Below are 21,359 nucleotides of genomic sequence, written 5' to 3' on the forward strand. Positions count from 1 at the left end.
ACAGAAAGAGACCCCACGAAGACCACCCTGCCTATGATCTAGACCGGGGCATAGAGGATCACACCATGAGGGAGGGAGACAGAAAGAGACCCCACGAAGACACCCTGCCTATGATCTAGACCGGGGCATAGAGGGTTACACCATGAGGGAGGGAGACAGAAAGAGACCCCACGAAGACACCCTGCCTATGATCTAGACCGGGGCATAGAGGGTTACACCATGAGGGAGGGAGACAGAAAGAGACCCCACGAAGACACCCTGCCTATGATCTAGACCGGGGCATAGAGGATCACACCATGAGGGAGGGAGACAGAAAGAGACCCCACGAAGACACCCTGCCTATGATCTAGACCGGGGCATAGAGGATCACACCATGAGACGGGGAGGAGACAGAGCCATCTAGACAGAGTAACATGGATCTAGTTCAGGATAACCACGACAGAGTAACATGGATCTAGTTCAGGATAACCACGACAGAGTAACATGGCTCTAGTTCAGGATAACCACGACAGAGTAACATGGATCTAATTCAGGATAACCATGAGAGAGTAACATGGATCTAGTTCAGGATAACCACGACAGAGTAACATGGATCTAGTTCAGGATAACCACGACAGAGTAACATGGATCTAGTTCAGGATAACCATGACAGAGTAACATGGATCTAGTTCAGGATAACCACGACAGAGTAACATGGATCTAGTTCAGGATAACCACGACAGAGTAACATGGATCTAGTTCAGGATAACCACGACAGAGTAACATGGCTCTAGTTCAGGATAACCATGACAAAGGGAAGACGGGAGAGAGAGCAAACTTTCAGTGTGTCCGAATTCTGGTAAGATCTTAACTTCAGATACAAGAGACAACTTGGGACATCTAACTTGGGGGAGCATAACATGGGGGAGAAAGAGAATAATAGTATAGGCTGAGGTTAATAGAAAGCTGTTTATATTGAGATTGGGAAAGCACCATTTCAGTCAGACAGACCTGCCTTCAAGCTAGTTGCTGTTGGTTGTCCATTAAAGAGCAAGCATGTTTGGATACGGGTCTAGCAGCCAGCCAACCAGCTGGACAGACACAACAGACCTGTCCGAAAGTGTAATCCCTAATGGGAAATGATCAGATGTATACGAGAGGATGTGTTTAGTATGGAACTAGGTTTGCCAGCCAGACAACTCAGTGGGGAGTCAACTCAAGTGTCCAGTGAGTGGTGGCTTACGCAAGCCCAGGAAATCATGACCCTGTTGGGGCTCTCAGCCTCAGAGCAGCACAACAGGCACTGAAGTTACTGCCACAGGCGCATAGTAACGTACACACACATTTCACACACACACATGTTCCCTGACATGGTTTCAGAGCAGAGATCTGATCAAAAAGGTATGATTCTCCACAGGGCAATATATGTTTTATATATATATATATATATATATATATATATATATATATATCTCTGAGGGAGTTAACATATATATATATATATATATTTTTTTAAAGAGTGTCAAGCCAGGGAAGAATGACGACCAGAGAGAAAATTGAAAAGTAATTGAACGTCTAAGAGGGCTGACTGGCTGAGGGCAGCAGGAAAGGAGGATGGGTAGAAGAGGTGGAGATGGAGCCATGAAACAGATTCATGCTTTAAGTCCAGGGTTGTGATCTCAGAGGTAAGAGAGGAACGTGTGTGTTTGTGTGTGGGGTGCATGCATTTTGAAACACTCACCAAAATCCTTTTCCGATCCTTCTCCGAGAGGAACTTCACAGGGGGGTATTTCTGAGAGAAACTGGAAATCAGAATAAACATTCCAGAAATTAAACCTTCGATTGGAGGAAAGTACATTAATACAAATCAAAGCCATGATATCCATCTATAAGTCATGTGTGAGCATCATGTTGATGAGAGTTGTAAGGCTACTGGGTCTATCATGCTGAGAGATGAGTAACAGTCCAGAACAGAACAGTAGAGGACCTCTTTAGGGACATCATCTGGGCTTATTATTAGGCTTGGCCCCTCTGGCCTGTGGGTTAACACTGATTGTGAAAGGGAGGGAGCAGTGTGTGTCGTGGCAGGGAGACGTGTGTGACGTGGCAGGGAGACGTGTGTGTCGCGACAGGGAGCAGTGTGTGTCGTGACAGGGAGCAGTGTGAGTCGTGACAGGGAGCAGTGTGATCGTGACAGGGAGCAGTGTGATCGTGACAGGGAGCAGTGTGATCGTGACAGGGAGCAGTGTGATTGTGACAGGGAGCAGTGTGATTGTGACAGGGAGCAGTGTGATTGTGACAGGGAGCAGTGTGATTGTGACAGGGAGCAGTGTGATTGTGACAGGGAGCAGTGTGATTGTGGCAGGGAGACGTGTGTGTCGTGACAGGGAGCAGTGTGTGTCGTGACAGGGAGCAGTGTGTGTCGTGACAGGGAGACAGTGTGTCGCGGCAGGGAGACGTGTGTGTCGCGACAGGGAGCAGTGTGTGTCGCGACAGGGAGCAGTGTGTGTCGCGACAGGGAGCAGTGTGTGTGATTGCGTCGTGACAGGGAGCACGTGTGATTGTGACAGGAGACAGGAGACAGTGTGTGTCGCGACAGGGAGACAGTGTGTGTCGCGACAGGGAGCAGTGTGTGTCGTGGCAGGGAGAGGTGAGCAGGGAGACGTGTGTGTCGTGACAGGGAGACAGTGTGTCGTGATGTGTCGTGACAGGGAGACGTGTGATTGTGACAGGGAGACGTGTGATTGTGACAGGGAGACGTGTGTGTCGTGACAGGGAGAGTGTGACGTCGTGACAGGGAGACGTGTGTGTCGTGAGGGAGACGTGTGAGGAAAGTCATTAATACAAATCAAAGCCATGATATCCATCTATAAGTCATGGAGCAGTTGATGAGTTGGCTGACATGGAGAGAGTAACAGTGAACAGAACAGTGAGGACCTCTTTAGGGACATCATCTGGGATTATTAGCAGTGTGATTTGTGAAAGGGAGGGAGCAGTGTGTGTCGTGGCAGGGAGACGTTGTGACGTGGCAGGGAGACGTGTGTGTCGCGACAGGGAGCAGTGTGTGTCGCGACAGGGAGCAGTGTGATCGTGTGTGTCGTGACAGGGAGACGTGTGATTGTGACAGGGAGCAGTGTGATTGTGGCAGGGAGCAGTGTGTGTCGTGGCAGGGAGCAGTGTGTGTCGTGGCAGGGAGACGTGTGTGAGGGAGACGTGGTGTCGTGAGGGAGACGTGTTGTGACAGTGACAGGGAGACAGGGTGTGTCGGGAGCAGTGTGATTGTGACAGGGAGCAGTGTGATTGTGACAGGGAGACGTGTGATTGTGACAGGGAGACGTGTGATTGTGACAGGGAGACAGGTGTCGTGACAGGGAGAGACGTGACAGGAGCAGTGTGATTGTGGCAGGGAGCAGTGTGATTGTGACAGGGAGCAGTGTGATTGTGACAGGGAGCAGTGTGATTGTGGCAGGGAGACGTGTGTGTCGTGACAGGGAGACGTGTGTGTCGTGACAGGGAGACGTGTGATTGTGACAGGGAGACGTGATTGTGACAGGGAGACGTGTGTGTCGTGACAGGGAGACGTGTGTGTCGTGACAGGGAGACGTGTGTGTCGTGACAGGGAGACGTGTGTGTCGTGACAGGGAGACGTGTGATTGTGGCAGGGAGACGTGTGTGTCGTGGCAGGGAGACGTGTGTGTCGTGGCAGGGAGACGTGTGTGTCGTGGCAGGGAGACGTGTGTGTCGTGGCCCTCCATATCCCCCCAGGGAAGACTGGGCCACAGGGGAGACTGGGCCACAGGGGAGACTGGGCCACAGGGGAGACTGGGCCACAGGGGAGATGGAAAAAACACATAACCAGCGTGACAATACACTCTTTTCTTTGGGGAGTTGCAAACTATCTACCTCCTAAACCATTCAGAAAAGAGGGAGACATATTCACTATTTCACCCCAATCACACAGCCCATTCAAGGCCATTGTGGGGCCGATATGTTACCTAACAGAACAGGAGTCATTCCCCCCTCCAAGAACTGATTGAGGTCAGGGCTTTGTGATGGCCACTCCAATACCTTGACTTTGTTGTCCGTAAGCCATTTTTCCACAACTTTGGAAGTATGCTTGGAGTCATTGTCCATTTGGAAGACCCGTTTGCGACCAAGCTTTAACTTCCTGACTGATGCCTTGAAATGTTGCTTCAATATGTCCAAATATATATTTGTGAAGTGCACCAGTCCCTTCTGCAGCAAAACACCCCCACAACATGCTCCCACCCCCGTGCTTCACGGTTGGGAAGGTGTTCTTCGGCTTGCAAGCCTCCCCCTTTTTCCTCCAAACATAATGATGGTCATTATGCCCAAACAATTATATATTTGTTTCATCAGACCAGAGGACATTTCTCCAAAAAGTATGATCTTTGTCCCCATGTGCAGTTGCAAACCGCAGTCTGGGTTTTTGTGGCGGTTTTGGAGCAGTGACTTCTTCCTTGCTGAACGGCCTTTCAGGTTATGTCGATATAGGACTCGTTTTACTGTGGATATAGATACTTTTGAACCTGTTTCCGCCAGCATCTTCACAAGGTCCTTTGCTGTTGTTCTGGGATTGATTTGCAAAAACCGATAGATTTTTTCCTGCTTCTCAGTCCTTCTCGCTCACTACTGATTTGTCCCTCACGACTTATCTCTGAAAAATGTGCCGTTAGGGCGAAATTAGATTTCCATCCAATTTGGCCGTGTTTGGTCGAGACGGCATGGTGAGTCTTTAAGAGGCATACTCAGGAAGCTGGGTGAACTTAACGTGGGGCAGACAGGTGCCCAGAGAGGCATTGATATGGGATTTAGTTCCATGATTAATCATGCCTGGGGACGTTCTGATGACTCTGTGTGTGTGTGTGTGTGTGTGTGTGTGTGTGTGTGTGTGTGTGTGTGTGTGTGTGTGTGTGTGTGTGTGTGTGTGTGTGTGTTAGGCGGTATACCAGGGTATTTGTAAATAGCCACGGTTTTTCAAAACCGTCAATAACGTTGAAACTACACTGAACCAAAATATAAACACAACATGTAGAGTTGGTCCCATGTTTCACTAATGTGTTGACTTCCCTGTTAGTGAGCATTTCTCCTTTGCCAAGATAATCCATCCAACTGACAAATGTGGCATATCAAGAAGCTTATTAATGACCATGCTGTTTACACACGTGCACCTTGTGCTGGGGCCAACAAAAGGCAACTTTAAAATGTGCCGTTTTGTCACACAACAATGCCACAGAGGTCTCAAGTTGAGAGTGTGTGCAATTTGCATGCTGACTGCAGAAATGTCCACCAGAGCTGTAGCCAGAGAATTTAATGTTAATTAATTAGATCATGGAGACCTGCACTGCCAAAGCTGACCCTCTCTCCTCTTGTTCTCATCCTCCTAGATCATGGAGACCTGCACTGCCAAAGCTGACCCTCTCTCGTCTGGTTCTCATCCTCCTAGATCATGGAGACCTGCACTGCCAAAGCTGACCGTCTCTCGTCTGGTTCTCATCCTCCTAGATCATGGAGACCTGCACTGCCAAAGCTGACCCTCTCTGCTCTTGTTCTCATCCTCCTAGATCATGGAGACCTGCACTGCCACTCATCCTGACCTCTCGATCAGATCATGGAGACCTGCACTGCCAAAGCTGACCCTCTCGTCTGGTTCTCATCCTCCTAGATCATGTTCTCATCCTCCTATCCTCCTAGATCATGGAGACCTGCACTGCCAAAGCTGACCCTCTCTCCTCTTGTTCTCATCCTCCTAGATCATGGAGACCTTGACCCTCATCCTCCTAGATCATGGAGACCTGCACTGCCAAAGCTGACCGTCATCCTCCTAGATCATGGAGACCTGCACCGCTGACTCTCGTCTGGTTCTCGTCCTCCTAGATCATGGAGACCTGCACTGCCAAAGCTGACCCTCTCTCGTCTGGTTCTCATCCTCCTAGATCATGGAGACCTGCACTGCCAAAGCTGACCGTCTCTCGTCTGGTTCTCATCCTCCTAGATCATGGAGACCTGCACTGCCAAAGCTGACCGTCTCTCGTCTGGTTCTCATCCTCCTAGATCATGGAGACCTGCACTGCCAAAGCTGACCCTCTCTCCTCTTGTTCTCATGCTCCTAGATCAGGGGCCTCCAACAGGTAGAACGCGAGCTACGAGTAACTCATATCCCCACTGTGAGTAGCTTGCCAATCTAATCTGAAAGAAAGTACATGCGTTTTTCTATGTGTCCCATCACAAACTGTCATACACATAAAGCTCCTGGCTACTTTCCAATCAAAGCCACATTGACATTATCCCAACCCTGGTTAGCCACTACTGGCATAAAAAGCCAAACTTAACACAATATCTGCTAATTCATTTCCAGCAATATTACCCGTCTGTCTGTTTTGTGCGCTCGTTTGTATCAGTCCGTATGTAGCCAGGTAGCGATGCTAATGATAACTGGCATCTTGTGGGTAGACAGAAATACATTCCCCATAAACCTTCTAAATGAAATGCAAACAGCAAAGTAGGCAGAACAAGACTATATCATGATTATTTGTATCAATTGGGTGGCCATTGTTTTGCAAAGATGACATGTTCTGCAGCAGAAACATCGCTAGACTGACACATTTTGCTCTTGCAGGATGTACAATTGGGCGGCAGATAGCCTCGTGGTTAGAGCGTTGGACTAGTAACCGGAAGGTTGCAAGATCGAATCCCTGAGCTGACAAGGTCAAAATCTGTCGTCATTGAAAATAAGAATTTGTTCTTAACTGACTTGCCTAATTACATGAAAGTAAAATAAAACATGTTTTTTTTTAAATTACAAAATTTAAATTTAAACGTTCCTCTCTCATGCGGTCTGTGTGCATCAAACCTAACGTTGTAGTTGTAAAAGTCTCTGTCCGAGCCTGAAAGAATGGGCGCAATGGATTATGGTCATTGTAGTTAATTACCACGTTTCTGCAATGAGCTAGGTTGAATATTTTGCTTTATGAAAACTACAACTCTCTTACATAGTTCTTGATTTGATTTCTCTCGTGAATGATCCGATTTCTCTCTAAAGAAACAGAACATTGGGCTCTGGACAACAAATCAAATTTCATTGTTCACATACACATGGTTAGCAGATGTTATTGCGAGTGTAGCGAAATGCAACACCCTGTCATTCTCTGCAAACATCAAAGCTGTGACTTGCTCCTGCAGGTTTATGCTCTACAACAGCCGCAGAGTAGGACCCTACCTCACACAGGAAGCGGCGCAGATTTGGTCAACTCCCGTCTAAACTATTGCAGCTCTCTGTTGGCTGGGCTCCCTGAGCTACCTTGTGCCATCAAACCTCTGCAACTTATCCAGAACGCGACAGCCTGCCTGGTGTTCAACCTTACAAAGTAACCCCATGTCACTCTGCACACTCCACTGGCTACCAGTTCAAGCTCACATCCACAACAAGACCACGGTGCAAGAGAAACTGACCCTCCCTACCTTCAGGCTATGCTCAAATCCTACACCCCAACCACTCCGTTCTGCCACCTCCAGTGTCTCAGACACATACACCCTCTCTGACACACACACACACCCTCTCTGACACACACACACACCCTCTCTGACACACACACACCCTCTCTGACACACACACACACCCTCTCTCTCACACACACCCTCTCTCTCACACACACACACACACACACACACACACACACAGTCCCTCTCTCTCTCTGAGACACAGTCCCTCTCTCTCTCTGAGACACAGTCCCTCTCTCTCTCTCTCGGAGACACAGTCCCTCTCTCTCTCTCTCTCTCTCGGAGACACAGTCCCTCTCTCTCTCTCTCTCTCTCTCTCGGAGACACAGTCCCTCTCTCTCTCTCTCTCTCTCTCTCGGAGACACAGTCCCTCTCTCTCTCTCTCTCTCTCGGAGACACAGTCCCTCTCTCTCTCTCTCTCTCTCTCGGAGACACAGTCCCTCTCTCTCTCTCTCTCTCTCGAGACACAGTCCCTCTCTCTCTCCTCTCTCTCTCTCGGAGACACAGTCCCTCTCTCTCTCTCTCTCTCGGAGACACAGTCCCTCTCTCTCTCTCTCTCTCTCGGAGACACAGTCCCTCTCTCTCTCTCTCTCTCTCGGAGACACAGTCCCTCCCTCTCTCTCTCTCTCTCTCTCTCTCGGAGACACAGTCCCTCTCTCTCTCTCTCTCTCGGAGACACAGTCCCTCTCTCTCTCTCTCTCTCGGAGACACAGTCCCTCTCTCTCTCTCTCGGAGACACAGTCCCTCTCTCTCTCTCTCTCTCGGAGACACAGTCCCTCTCTCTCTCTCTCTCTCTCGGAGACACAGTCCCTCTCTCGGAGACACAGTCCCTCTCTCTCTCTCGGGAGACACAGTCCCTCTCTCTCTCTCTCGGAGACACAGTCCCTCTCTCTCTCTCGGAGACACAGTCCCTCTCTCTCTCTCTCGGAGACACAGTCCCTCTCTCTCTCTCTCTCGGAGACACAGTCCCTCTCTCTCTCTCTCTCGGAGACACAGTCCCTCTCTCTCTCTCTCTCGGAGACACAGTCCCTCTCTCTCTCTCTCTCGGAGACACAGTCCCTCTCTCGGAGACACAGTCCCTCTCTCTCTCTCGGAGACACAGTCCCTCTCTCTCCTCTCTCTCTCTCGGAGACACAGTCCCTCTCTCTCTCTCTCTCGGAGACACAGTCCCTCTCTCTCCCTCTCTCGGAGACACAGTCCCTCTCTCCCTCTCTCTCTCTCTCGGAGACACAGTCCTCTCTCACAGTCCCTCTCTCTCGGAGACACAGTCCCTCTCTCTCTCTCTCTCGGAGACACAGTCCCTCTCTCGGAGACACAGTCCCTCTCTCTCTCTCTCGGAGACACAGTCCCTCTCTCTCTCTCTCGGAGACACAGTCCCTCTCTCTCTCTCTCGGAGACACAGTCCCTCTCTCTCTCTCTCTCTCTCTCGGAGACACAGTCCCTCTCTCTCTCTCTCGGAGACACAGTCCTCTCTCTCTCTCCCTCTCTCTCTCGGAGACACAGTCCCTCTCTCTCTCTCTCGGAGACACAGTCCCTCTCTCTCTCTCTCTCTCTCTCTCTCGGAGACACAGTCCCTCTCTCTCTCTCTCTCTCTCGGAGACACAGTCCCTCTCTCTCTCTCTCTCGGAGACACAGTCCCTCTCTCTCTCTCTCTCGGAGACACAGTCCCTCTCTCTCTCTCTCTCTCTCGGAGACACAGTCCCTCTCTCGGAGACACAGTCCCTCTCTCTCTCTCTCTCGGAGACACAGTCCCTCTCTCTCTCTCTCTCTCGGAGACACAGTCCCTCTCTCTCTCGGAGACACAGTCCCTCTCTCTCTCGGAGACACAGTCCCTCTCTCTCGGAGACACAGTCCCTCTCTCTCTCGGAGACACAGTCCCTCTCTCTCGGAGACACCCATAGCTCCATTTATGTATTACTATATATGAAATATTATAATAGCTGTTTACCAAAACTGAGGCGGGGTGTTCTGCATTATTATTGTTTGAACTGTAGATTGCCTGTGTAAGATATGGAGCATCTGCAGCACAGCAGACCAGGTATGAATAAGCATTCCACTGCTGGGAGATTAACTCTGCATGTGTGTGTGTGTGTGTGTGTGTGTGTGTGTGTACTGTATTCTTCTGTATTCTAGTCAATGCCGTCCTGACATTGCTCGTCCTAATATTTATATATTTCTTTATTCCATTCTTTTACTTTTAGATTTGTGCATTGTTGTGAATTGCCAGATATTATTTCACTGTTGGAGCTAGGAACTCAAGCACTTCGCTACACCCACAATAACATCTGATAAATAAGTGTATGTGACCAATAACATTTGATTTAATGTGTGTGTGTTTGTTTACTTGCGTTTGTGTGTATGTGTGTTTGTTTGCAGGTGTGTGATGAAACAGACATACCTCAGCTCCAGATCCCGGATCTTCTCTCTGAGGGGAGCAACTGCCTGTGAGAAAGAGAGACAGATAGAGAGAAGAATATAAAGACAGATAAGACTGATCCTGCAGGGATAATGTGTTACAATGGTATTATCCTGCTGTAAGGACACACACACAGTGTAAAGGTAATGCTCATCTGCTGAGGAGTGATGTCATGTGGAACTGTTTTGCCTGTCGAGTTTACAAACGCACCCGACGACAAGACTAAGTGACACATCAATCATTTAGTTTGTTGTATTCCCTTAAGCTTGCATTGTACACTCACACACACGCACACAGTTTTGCTTGTTACATTCCCAGACAACAACACCCCCCCTATTGGCGTGAGATGTCTAATCAGAGATCAGTGTGTCTGGGGAGAAATGTCACCCTGGATAAAAGCCTGCGCAGACACCCAGAAATTAGTCTTCAGAGACACTTTGAACCGTAAGATACAAAAGAGCCCTATTCTAATGAGGAAATTGACAGAGATAAAGATGCCATTCAGTAACAGACTGATAATTCTCTCTCTCCCACACATAGCCAATCCATATTCACTACCTTGTAGTAACGCTTGTAGTAACAAACCGCACACATCGCTAAACACATCCCAGGGTGACACAGTGTCCAGTATACAGGACAACTAGAATCAGGTGTGTTTAGTGCTGAGCTGGAACAGAAGCACAGTGTGGCCTGCCAGGAGGAGTCGTCTCCAGACATCCATTCCTGCTCTAAATCATCATCAGTAATGCCTCCAATTGGGCATGTCAGTCTGTCTGCATCATTTACAGCTCTACCTCAGCGGGTGTTTGGGCCTTCAGGGTAAATATAACAAAGAGACAGATAAAGAGGATAAAAACTGAACTTCGCAGCACAACCAGAAAAGTGGCAAGATGTTTGAACACCTCAGGTGTCAGGCCTCTGACTGGGAGTATGAATTAAAATGCCTTCACACACACAGAGTCATGTCAGTGTGTGTGTGTACACTGTGTGTGTGTGTGTGTGTGTGTGTGTGTGTGTACACTGTTGGACGGAGGATTTTGTGCTGGGGACATATTATTCATATTGATCATACATTGCATGATGGGAAAAACAGTGAGGAAGAGAGAACTCACCTCGTCAATCCTTTCCTCAATCTTCATCTCTCCATGTTCCTGTATGGATCTAGAGAGATAGACATACAGTGAGGCACGAATGAAACTCTAATCACTTCAGCCCAGAGTCAATAGCTCACCACAGGAAGCCCACTTTTAGGTACCCACGCTGCCTCCATATGTCTATCTGTCCCCCACTCCTCCACCCCCGTCTGTCTGTGTCTGGTTGTCTGTCTGTCCCCCACTCCTCCACCCCCGTCTGTCTGTGTCTGGTTGTCTGTCTGTCCCCCACTCCTCCACCCCCGTCTGTCTGTGTCTGGTTGTCTGTCTGTCCCCCACTCCTCCACCCCCGTCTGTCTGTGTCTGTTGTCTACCTCCTCCACCCCCGTCTGTCTGTGTCTGGTTGTCTGTCTGTCCCCCACTCCTCCACCCCCCGTCTGTCTGTGTCTGGTTGTCTATCTGTCCCCCACTCCTCCACCTCCTCTCCCCAGTCTGTCTGTGTCTGGTTGTCTACCTCCTCCACCCCAGTCTGTCTGTGTCTGGTTGTCTGTCTGTCCCCCACTCCTCCACCACCCCCCGTCTGTCTGTGTCTGGTTGTCTGTCCACCCCCCTTTACTCCTCCACTTCCTCTCATTCCCTATATTGTATCATTTGCTCCCTCCACCCCTCATCCCCCTCCAATCCCCCTCTTTCTCTCCCTCCAATCCCCCTCTCTCTCCCTCCAATCCCCCTCTTTCTCTCCCTCCAATCCCACTCTTTCTCTCCCTCCAATCCCACTCTTTCTCTCCCTCCAATCCCACTCCAATCCCACTCTTTCTCTCCCTCCAATCCCACTCTTTCTCTCCCTCCAATCCCACTCTTTCTTTCTCTCCCTCCAATCCCACTCTCTTTCTCTCCCTCCAATCCCACTCTTTCTCTCCCTCCAATCCCCCTCTCTCTCCCTCCAATCACACTCTCTCTCCCTCCAATCACACTCTCTCTCCCTCCAATCCCCCTCTTTCTCTCCCTCCAATCCCCCTTTCTCTCCCTCCAATCCCACTCTCTCTCCCTCCAATCCCACTCTCTCTCCCTCCAATCCCACTCTCTCTCCCTCCAATCTCCCTCCAATCCCCCTCTTTCTCTCCCTCCAATCCCCCTCTTTCTCTCCCTCCAATCCCCTCTTTCTCTCCCTCCAATCCCCCTCTTTCTCTCCCTCCAATCCCCTCTTTCTCTCCCTCTGTCCCCCCCTTCCTTTCCTTTTTCCCACATTACGTTACAGCCACATAAATAATCAGCAATCGATACACTTACCCCCATAATGACAAAAGCGATGTATTCAAAATAAAAAGATACCTTATTTACATACAATGGCTTGCGAAAGTATTCACCCCCTTGGCATTTTTCCTATTTTGTTGTCTTACAACCTGGAATTAAAATATATATATTTTTGGGGGGTTTGTATCATTTGATTTACACAACATGCCTACCACGCAAAATATGTTTTATTGTGAAACAAACAAGAAATGAGACAACAACAAAAAAACAGAACACTTGAGCGTGCATAACTATTCACCCCTCAAAGCCAATAGTTTGTAGAGACACCTTTTGCAGCAATGACAGCTGCAAGTCTCTTGGGGTATGTCTCTATAAGCTTGGCACATCAAGGCAGAACTGCTCCAGCTCCTTCAAGTTGGATGGGTTCCGCTGGTGTACAGCAATATTTAAGTCATACCACAGATTCTCAATTGGATTGAGGTCTGGGCTTTGACTAGGCCATTCCAAGACATTTCAATGTTTGGACTATTTTGTTACATGAAATAAAAATAAAAATACACTTAAATTACAGGTTGTAATGCAACAAAATAGGGAAAAAGCCAAGGTGTGAATACTTTTGCAAGACACTGTAACTATTCAGACCCTTTGCCATGAGACTCCAAATTTAGCTCAGGTGCATCTTTTATCCATTGATCATCCTTGAGATGTTTCTACAACTTGATTGGATTCCACCTGTGTTAAATTCAATTGATTGGACATGATTTGGAAAGGCACACACCTGTCTATATAAAGGTCCCACAGTTGACAGTGCATGTCAGAGCAAAAACCAAGCCATGAGGTCGAAGGAATTGTCCGTAGAGCTCCGAGACAGGATTGTGTCGAGGCACAGATCTGGAGAACGGAGCTCTTCAGACAATTCCTTTTGTACACCCAGTGTATAAGCCTATGAAGAAGCTCTAACATGCATATGGGTGTTTGAATTAGTCATCACTTTTGAAAGAGCTGTCTATTTTGCTGTGTTAGGCTTTGAAACAACATCCACAATAACGGTTTCAACCTCTTCAAATTGATCATCACAGTAAAGGTTTTAAAAGCATTATACTGTTTTGATGATAAGTGTTTCATGTGATTTTCCATTGTATTTCCATTGATTTCAGAGTGGTTAGAGGGAAAATAGAGCCCTGAGTACCAGGCCATTAGCAACCTGACGGTCGTTAGCAAGTTGGGTGCTACCAACACAAGTCCAGAGTGCATAAGAGGAGATTACAGTGACTCAAAGGTCACGTGGAATTTGACTGCGGTCAGGAATCTTGACTGCCAGGGTGGCGGTAAGATGATCACAGCAACAGGCCCATGTCAAAACAATCACAGTGAAAGACCCACATCACCCTCCCCTCGGCATGACAGTGCAACTTTCCATCCCTGACTTCGGACCGACCCACAGACACACCTAAGAATCAGACACACATAATACACACACACACACAGAAAGGCTATGAACGCACATGGATCAGGAGAAGGAGATAGAGACTGAGAGAAAGAGCGAGAGACCCACAGTGAGACAGAGATAGAGAACATTAGACAGAAAAACAGGGAAACCTAGAGTGCATCCCCGCGTGTGCTTTCTACACCCCTAGTTATATCATCTGCACTGCTGGTCCTACATGGTTGCTCCATTTATATATCAAACAGTAGCTCACCTGGTTGCTCACATCAACAACCAACTCAGTGATGTAACATGGTTAATTGGCTAGCTAAGCCAACTCAGTGATGTAACATGGTTAATTGGCTAGCTAAGCCAACTCAGTGATGTAACATGGTTAATTGGCTAGCTAAGCCAACTCAGTGATGTAACATGGTTAATTGGCTAGCTAAGCCAACTCAGTGATGTAACATGGTTAATTGGCTAGCTAAGCCAACTCAGTGATGTAACATGGTTAATTGGCTAGCTAAGCCAACTCAGTGATGTAACATGGTTAATTGGCTAGCTAAGCCAACTCAGTGATGTAACATGGTTAATTGGCTAGCTAAGCCAACTCAGTGATGTAACATGGTTAATTGGCTAGCTAAGCCAACTCAGTGATGTAACATGGTTAATTGGCTAGCTAAGCCAACTCAGTGACGTAACATGGTCAATTGGCTAGCTAAGCCAACTCAGTGATGTAACATGGTCAATTGGCTAGCTAAGCCAACTCAGTGACGTAACATGGTTAATTGGCTAGCTAAGCCAACTCAGTGACGTAACATGGTTAATTGGCTAGCTAAGCCAACTCAGTGATGTAACATGGTTAATTGGCTAGTTAGCCAACTCAGTGATGTAACATGGTTAATTGGCTAGCTAAGCCAACTCAGTGATGTAACATGGTTAATTGGCTAGCTAAGCCAACTCAGTGATGTAACATGGTTAATTGGCTAGCTAAGCCAACTCAGTGATGTAACATGGTTAATTGGCTAGCTAAGCCAACTCAGTGATGTAACATGGTTAATTGGCTAGTTAGCCAACTCAGTGATGTAACATGGTTAATTGGCTAGCTAAGCCAACTCAGTGATGTAACATGGTTAATTGGCTAGCTAAGCCAACTCAGTGATGTAACATGGTTAATTGGCTAGTTAGCCAACTCAGTGATGTAACATGGTTAATTGGCTAGCTAAGCCAACTCAGTGATGTAACATGGTTAATTGGCTAGCTAAGCCAACTCAGTGATGTAACATGGTTAATTGGCTAGTTAGCCAACTCAGTGATGTAACATGGTTAATTGGCTAGCTAAGCCAACTCAGTGATGTAACATGGTTAATTGGCTAGCTAAGCCAACTCAGTGATGTAACATGGTTAATTGGCTAGCTAAGCCAACTCAGTGATGTAACATGGTTAATTGGCTAGCTAAGCCAACTCAGTGATGTAACATGGTTAATTGGCTAGCTAAGCCAACTCAGTGATGTAACATGGTTAATTGGCTAGCTAAGCCAACTCAGTGATGTAACATGGTTAATTGGCTAGCTAAGCCAACTCAGTGATGTAACATGGTTAATTGGCTAGTTAAGCCAACTCAGTGATGTAACATGGTTAATTGGCTAGCTAAGCCAACTCAGTGATGTAACATGGTTAATTGGCTAGCTAAGCCAACTCAGTGATGTAACATGGTTAATTGGCTAGCTAAGCCAACTCAGTGATGTAACATGGTTAATTGGCTAACTCAGTGATGTAACATGCTAGCAACCAACTCAGTGATGTAACATGGTTAATTGGCTAGCTAAGCCAACTCAGTGATTAACATGGTTAATTGGCTAGCTAAGCCAACTCAGTGATGTAACATGGTTAATTGGCTAGCTAAGCCAACTCAGTGATGTAACATGGTTAATTGGCTAGCTAAGCCAACTCAGTGATGTAACATGGTTAATTGGCTAGCTAAGCCAACTCAGTGATGTAACATGGTTAATTGGCTAGCTAAGCCAACTCAGTGATGTAACATGGTTAATTGGCTAGCTAAGCCAACTCAGTGATGTAACATGGTTAATTGGCTAGCTAAGCCAACTCAGTGATGTAACATGGTTAATTGGCTAGTTAGCCAACTCAGTGATGTAACATGGTTAATTGGCTAGCTAAGCCAACTCAGTGATGTAACATGGTTAATTGGCTAGCTAAGCCAACTCAGTGATGTAACATGGTTAATTGGCTAGCTAAGCCAACTCAGTGATGTAACATGGTTAATTGGCTAGCTAAGCCAACTCAGTGATGTAACATGGTTAATTGGCTAAGCCAACTCAGTGATGTAACATGGTTAATTGGCTAAGCCAACTCAGTGATGTAACATGGTTAATTGGCTAGCTAAGCCAACTCAGTGATGTAACATGGTTAATTGGCTAGCTAAGCCAACTCAGTGATGTAACATGGTTAATTGGCTAGCTAAGCCAACTCAGTGATGTAACATGGTTAATTGGCTAGCTAAGCCAACTCAGTGATGTAACATGGTTAATTGGCTAGCTAAGCCAACTCAGTGATGTAACATGGTTAATTGGCTAGCTAAGCCAACTCAGTGATGTAACATGGTTAATTGGCTAGCTAAGCCAACTCAGTGATGTAACATGGTTAATTGGCTAGCTAAGCCAACTCAGTGATGTAACATGGTTAATTGGCTAGCTAAGCCAACTCAGTGATGTAACATGGTTAATTGGCTAGCTAAGCCAACTCAGTGATGTAACATGGTTAATTGGCTAGCTAAGCCAACTCAGTGATGTAACATGGTTAATTGGCTAGTTAAGCCAACTCAGTGATGTAACATGGTTAATTGGCTAGCTAAGCCAACTCAGTGATGTAACATGGTTAATTGGCTAGTTAAGCCAACTCAGTGATGTAACATGGTTAATTGGCTAGCTAAGCCAACTCAGTGATGTAACATGGTTAATTGGCTAGCCAAGCCAACTCAGTGATGTAACATGGTTAATTGGCTAGCTAAGCCAACTCAGTGATGTAACATGGTTAATTGGCTAGCTAAGCCAACTCAGTTAATTGGCTGTAACATCAGGATATGGTTAATTGGCTAGCTAAGCCAACTCAGTGATGTAACATGGTTAATTGGCTAGTTAGCCAACTCAGTGATGTAACATGGTTAATTGGCTAGCTAAGCCAACTCAGTGATGTAACATGGTTAATTGGCTAGCTAAGCCAACTCAGTGATGTAACATGGTTAATTGGCTAGCTAAGCCAACTCAGTGATGTAACATGGTTAATTGGCTAGCTAAGCCAACTCAGTGATGTAACATGGATGTAACATTGGCTAGCTAAGCCAACTCAGTGATGTAACATGGTTAATTGGCTAGCTAAGCCAACTCAGTGATGTAACATGGTTAATTGGCTAGCTAAGCCAACTCAGTGATGTAACAGTGATAAGCCAACTGGTGATGTAACATTGGCTAGCTAAGCCAACTCAGTGATGTAACATGGTTAATTGGCTAGCTAAGCCAACTCAGTGATGTAACATGGTTAATTGGCTAGCCAAGCCAACTCAGTGATGTAACATGGTTAATTGGCTAGCTAAGCCAACTCAGTGATGTAACATGGTTAATTGGCTAGCTAAGCCAACTCAGTGATGTAACATGGTTAATTGGCTAGCTAAGCCAACTCAGTGATGTAACATGGTTAATTGGCTAGCTAAGCCAACTCAGTGATGTAACATGGTTAATTGGCTAGCTAAGCCAACTCAGTGATGTAACATGATGTTAATTGGCTAGCTAAGCCAACTCAGTGATGTAACATGGTTAATTGGCTAGCTAAGCCAACTCAGTGATGTAACATGGTTAATTGGCTAGCTAAGCCAACTCAGTGATGTAACATGGTTAATTGGCTAGCTAAGCCAACTCAGTGATGTAACATGGTTAATTGGCTAGCTAAGCCAACTCAGTGATGTAACATGGTTAATTGGCTAGCTAAGCCAACTCAGTGATGTAACATGGTTAATTGGCTAGCTAAGCCAACTCAGTGATGTAACATGGTTAATTGGCTAGCTAAGCCAACTCAGTGATGTAACATGGTTAATTGGCTAGCTAAGCCAACTCAGTGATGTAACATGGTTAATTGGCTAGCTAAGCCAACTCAGTGATGTAACATGGTTAATTGGCTAGCTAAGCCAACTCAGTGATGTAACATGGTTAATTGGCTAGCTAAGCCAACTCAGTGATGTAACATGGTTAATTGGCAGTGACGTAACATGGTTAATTGGCTAAGCCAACTCAGTGATGTAACATGGTTAATTGGCTAGCTAAGCCAACTCAGTGATGTAACATGGTTAATTGGCTAGCTAAGCCAACTCAGTGATGTAACATGGTTAATTGGCTAGCTAAGCCAACTCAGTGATGTAACATGGTTAATTGGCTAGCTAAGCCAACTCAGTGATGTAACATGGTTAATTGGCTAGCTAAGCCAACTCAGTGATGTAACATGGTTAATTGGCTAGCTAAGCCAACTCAGTGATGTAACATGGTTAATTGGCTAGCTAAGCCAACTCAGTGATGTAACATGGTTAATTGGCTAGCTAAGCCAACTCAGTGATGTAACATGGTTAATTGGCTAGCTAAGCCAACTCAGTGATGTAACATGGTTAATTGGCTAGCTAAGCCAACTCAGTGATGTAACATGGTTAATTGGCTAGCTAAGCCAACTCAGTGATGTAACATGGTTAATTGGCTAGCTAAGCCAACTCAGTGATGTAACATGGTTAATTGGCTAGCTAAGCCAACTCAGTGATGTAACATGGTTAATTGGCTAGCTAAGCCAACTCAGTGATGTAACATGGTTAATTGGCTAGCTAAGCCAACTCAGTGATGTAACATGGTTAATTGGCTAGCTAAGCCAACTCAGTGATGTAACATGGTTAATTGGCTAGCTAAGATGTAACATGGTTAATTGGCTAACTCAGTGATGTAACATGGTTAATTGGCTAGCTAAGCCAACTCAGTGATGTAACATGGTTAATTGGCTAGCTAAACCAACTCAGTGATGTAACATGGTTAATTGGCTAGCCAAGCCAACTCAGTGATGTAACATGGTTAATTGGCTAGCTAAGCCAACTCATGTTCTGTTTACAGTCTAAATCCAACCCCGATTACAAGCTATAATAATCAAAACATGAACACTAGCATCCAGGATAAAAATCATTTAAAGTGCTTTTGGTGCAGTCCATCTAACGTAAAAAAAAGATTGTTGAGACTTAGTATAACTCCCGAACAGTCCTGGGTTGTTGAGACTTATATATATATATATATAGTATAACTCCCTTACAGTCCTGGGTTGTTGAGACTTATATATATATATATAGTATAACTCCCTGGGTTGTTGACAGTCCTTACAGTCCTGGTTGTTGAGACTTATATATATATATATAGTATAACTCCCCTTACAGTCCTGGGTTGTTGAGACTTATATATATATATATATATAGTATAACTCCCTTACAGTCCTGGGTTGTTGAGACTTATATATATATATATATATATATATATAGTATAACTCCCTTACAGTCCTGGGTTGTTGAGACTTATATATATATATATAGTATAACTCCCTTACAGTCCTGGGTTGTTGAGACTTATATATATATATATATATAGTATAACTCCCTTACAGTCCTGGGTTGTTGAGACTTATATATATATATATATATAGTATAACTCCCTTACAGTCCTGGGTTGTTGAGTGTGTTTTGAGTCTATCCAATGCAATTAAGGGTGAAGGGAGTAAAGTGGGTAGGGAAACAAGTCAAATGGATTGCAACAGAATGGATAGGAAAGGAATGGCATGAAAGAGGGGACAGACAGTGTAGTAAGTTCATGGTACCCATGCATTTGTTTTATGAAGAACGGAAATCGTCATTAAAGCATACTGTACCTCATATTGGTGTAGGTTCCCCAGACAGCTACAATGAAGGATGAGAGAAGGGGAAGAAAGCATTAACTAAAAGGTGCTTTTCAAAATGATCTTCCACACAATGACATGGTGTAGGCTTAGTGTTCTGGTTTAGTGGTTTCGTACGTCCACATTCTCCTATTACTATACATAGATGTCTACAACTCTCTCTCTCTCTCTCTCTGAATAGGGGAATAAAAACCAGCACCAAATTCTCTGAATACACTATAGGATAAAGAAACAATACTTGGAGCTGCAACTCCATGCTACTTGTCAAACATATAGAGCTGACACTAATATATCTGTTGATGGGGTAGTATTGGCATGGGGTTTGTGGTGTTTTGACCACTTATTTGGATTCCCTCATGTCTTACTCATTGTTAGAAAAAAGTTTGGCACAAATCGGATGTTCGATACTATAATTATTGAATATTAAATGAATCCTATCAATTTAGGTGCAATCAATTAGCTTAGTTTCTCCGAGTTCAAAATAGATTTCTACAAGATAATGTTGCAGGAAGGCTGATCTTATTTGTTTCTAAACTGTTGGGGATCATGGATAGACAGCAGTTGTCAAGTCTTGCAATAGATTTTTAAAGCAGATATAAGTCAAATCTGTAATTTGACTTATAGGACTCAAAGGAACTTTGGTGGTAAGCAACTCCAGTGTAGATGTGGCCTTGTGTTGTAAATGACTGTCCTGCTGAAAGGTGAATTCATCTCCCAGTGTCTGGTGGAAAGCAGACTGAAGCAGGTTTTCCTCTAGGATTTTGCCTGTGCTTAGCCCTATTCCGTTTCTTTTTATCCTGAACAATTCCCCATTCTATGCCAATGTCAAGCATGCCCCAAACATAAGGATTAGTTTGCATTTCCTTTCCTGACTTACCTAGTTAAATAAAGGTTGAAGGGATAAAAGGAAAAAAATAACAATTTGCATTTAGGGCAAAAAGTCTATTCCTTTGCCGTGCTTTTTTCACCTGCATTATTACTTTAGTGCCTTGTTGCATACAGCATTTTGCATATTTTTATCATTCTTTTCACTCTGTCATTTAGGTCATTATTGTAGAGTCCCTACAATGTTGTTGATCCATTCTGTTTTCTCCCATCCCAGCCATTGAACTCTGTAGCCGTTTTAAAATCATGGACATCCCTGAGCATTTTCCTTCCAGTCCTGAGCTCAGTTCAGAAGGACGACTGTATCTTTGATGTATCTGGGTGGTTTAATACATCCTCCACAGCAACATTATTAACTTTACCATGCTTAAAAGAGATATTCAATGTCTTGACTTGTTATTGTTACCCATCTACCAATCACTGCCCTTCTTTATGAGGCTTTCCAAAAAGCTCCCTGGTCTTGGTAGTCGAATCTCTGCTTGAAATCCACTACTTGACTAAGGAACATTACACAGCTGTTGTATATATGGGGGAAAGAGGAAGAGGCGGTCATTAAAAAGTCATGTCAACCCCTATTATTTCATACTGAGTCCATGGAACTTATTATGTGATTTGTTTTGGCAAATTTGACTCCAGAACTAAAATAGGCTTGTCTAAACAAAGGGGGTGAATACTTATGCAACGACTATATTTTTGATAATTAATTTGTATTATTTTGTTTAAAAAAATAATAATATAGAAATAGAAAAAAAAACGGAATGAAATTTAATTGAATCCCACTTTGTAACGCAAAACTAAATGTGTA

At 45.3% G+C, this 21,359-nt stretch overlaps 1 protein-coding gene across 2 annotated transcripts in view; it reads right to left on the reverse strand.

Annotated features, from left to right (window-relative positions):
* The window catches only part of uxs1 (UDP-glucuronate decarboxylase 1), a 121,403-nt gene that overhangs the window by 89,838 nt on the left and 10,206 nt on the right, over positions 1–21,359 (reverse strand). For both annotated transcript variants that reach the window (XR_010462706.1, XM_029644360.2), the window contains exons 2-5: positions 19,643–19,670; positions 11,029–11,077; positions 9,899–9,942; positions 1,721–1,781 (exon numbers count right to left, since the gene is read on the reverse strand). Coding sequence is in view for 1 of the 2 variants with exons in the window: in XM_029644360.2 (XP_029500220.2) it covers positions 1,721–1,781; positions 9,899–9,942; positions 11,029–11,077; positions 19,643–19,670 (182 nt within the window). In the remaining variant the exon portion in view is untranslated. The remainder of the gene's footprint in view (positions 1–1,720; positions 1,782–9,898; positions 9,943–11,028; positions 11,078–19,642; positions 19,671–21,359) is intronic.

This window comes from Oncorhynchus nerka, linkage group LG3 (genome assembly GCF_034236695.1).
Source record: "Oncorhynchus nerka isolate Pitt River linkage group LG3, Oner_Uvic_2.0, whole genome shotgun sequence".
NCBI classification, from domain to species: domain Eukaryota; kingdom Metazoa; phylum Chordata; class Actinopteri; order Salmoniformes; family Salmonidae; genus Oncorhynchus; species Oncorhynchus nerka.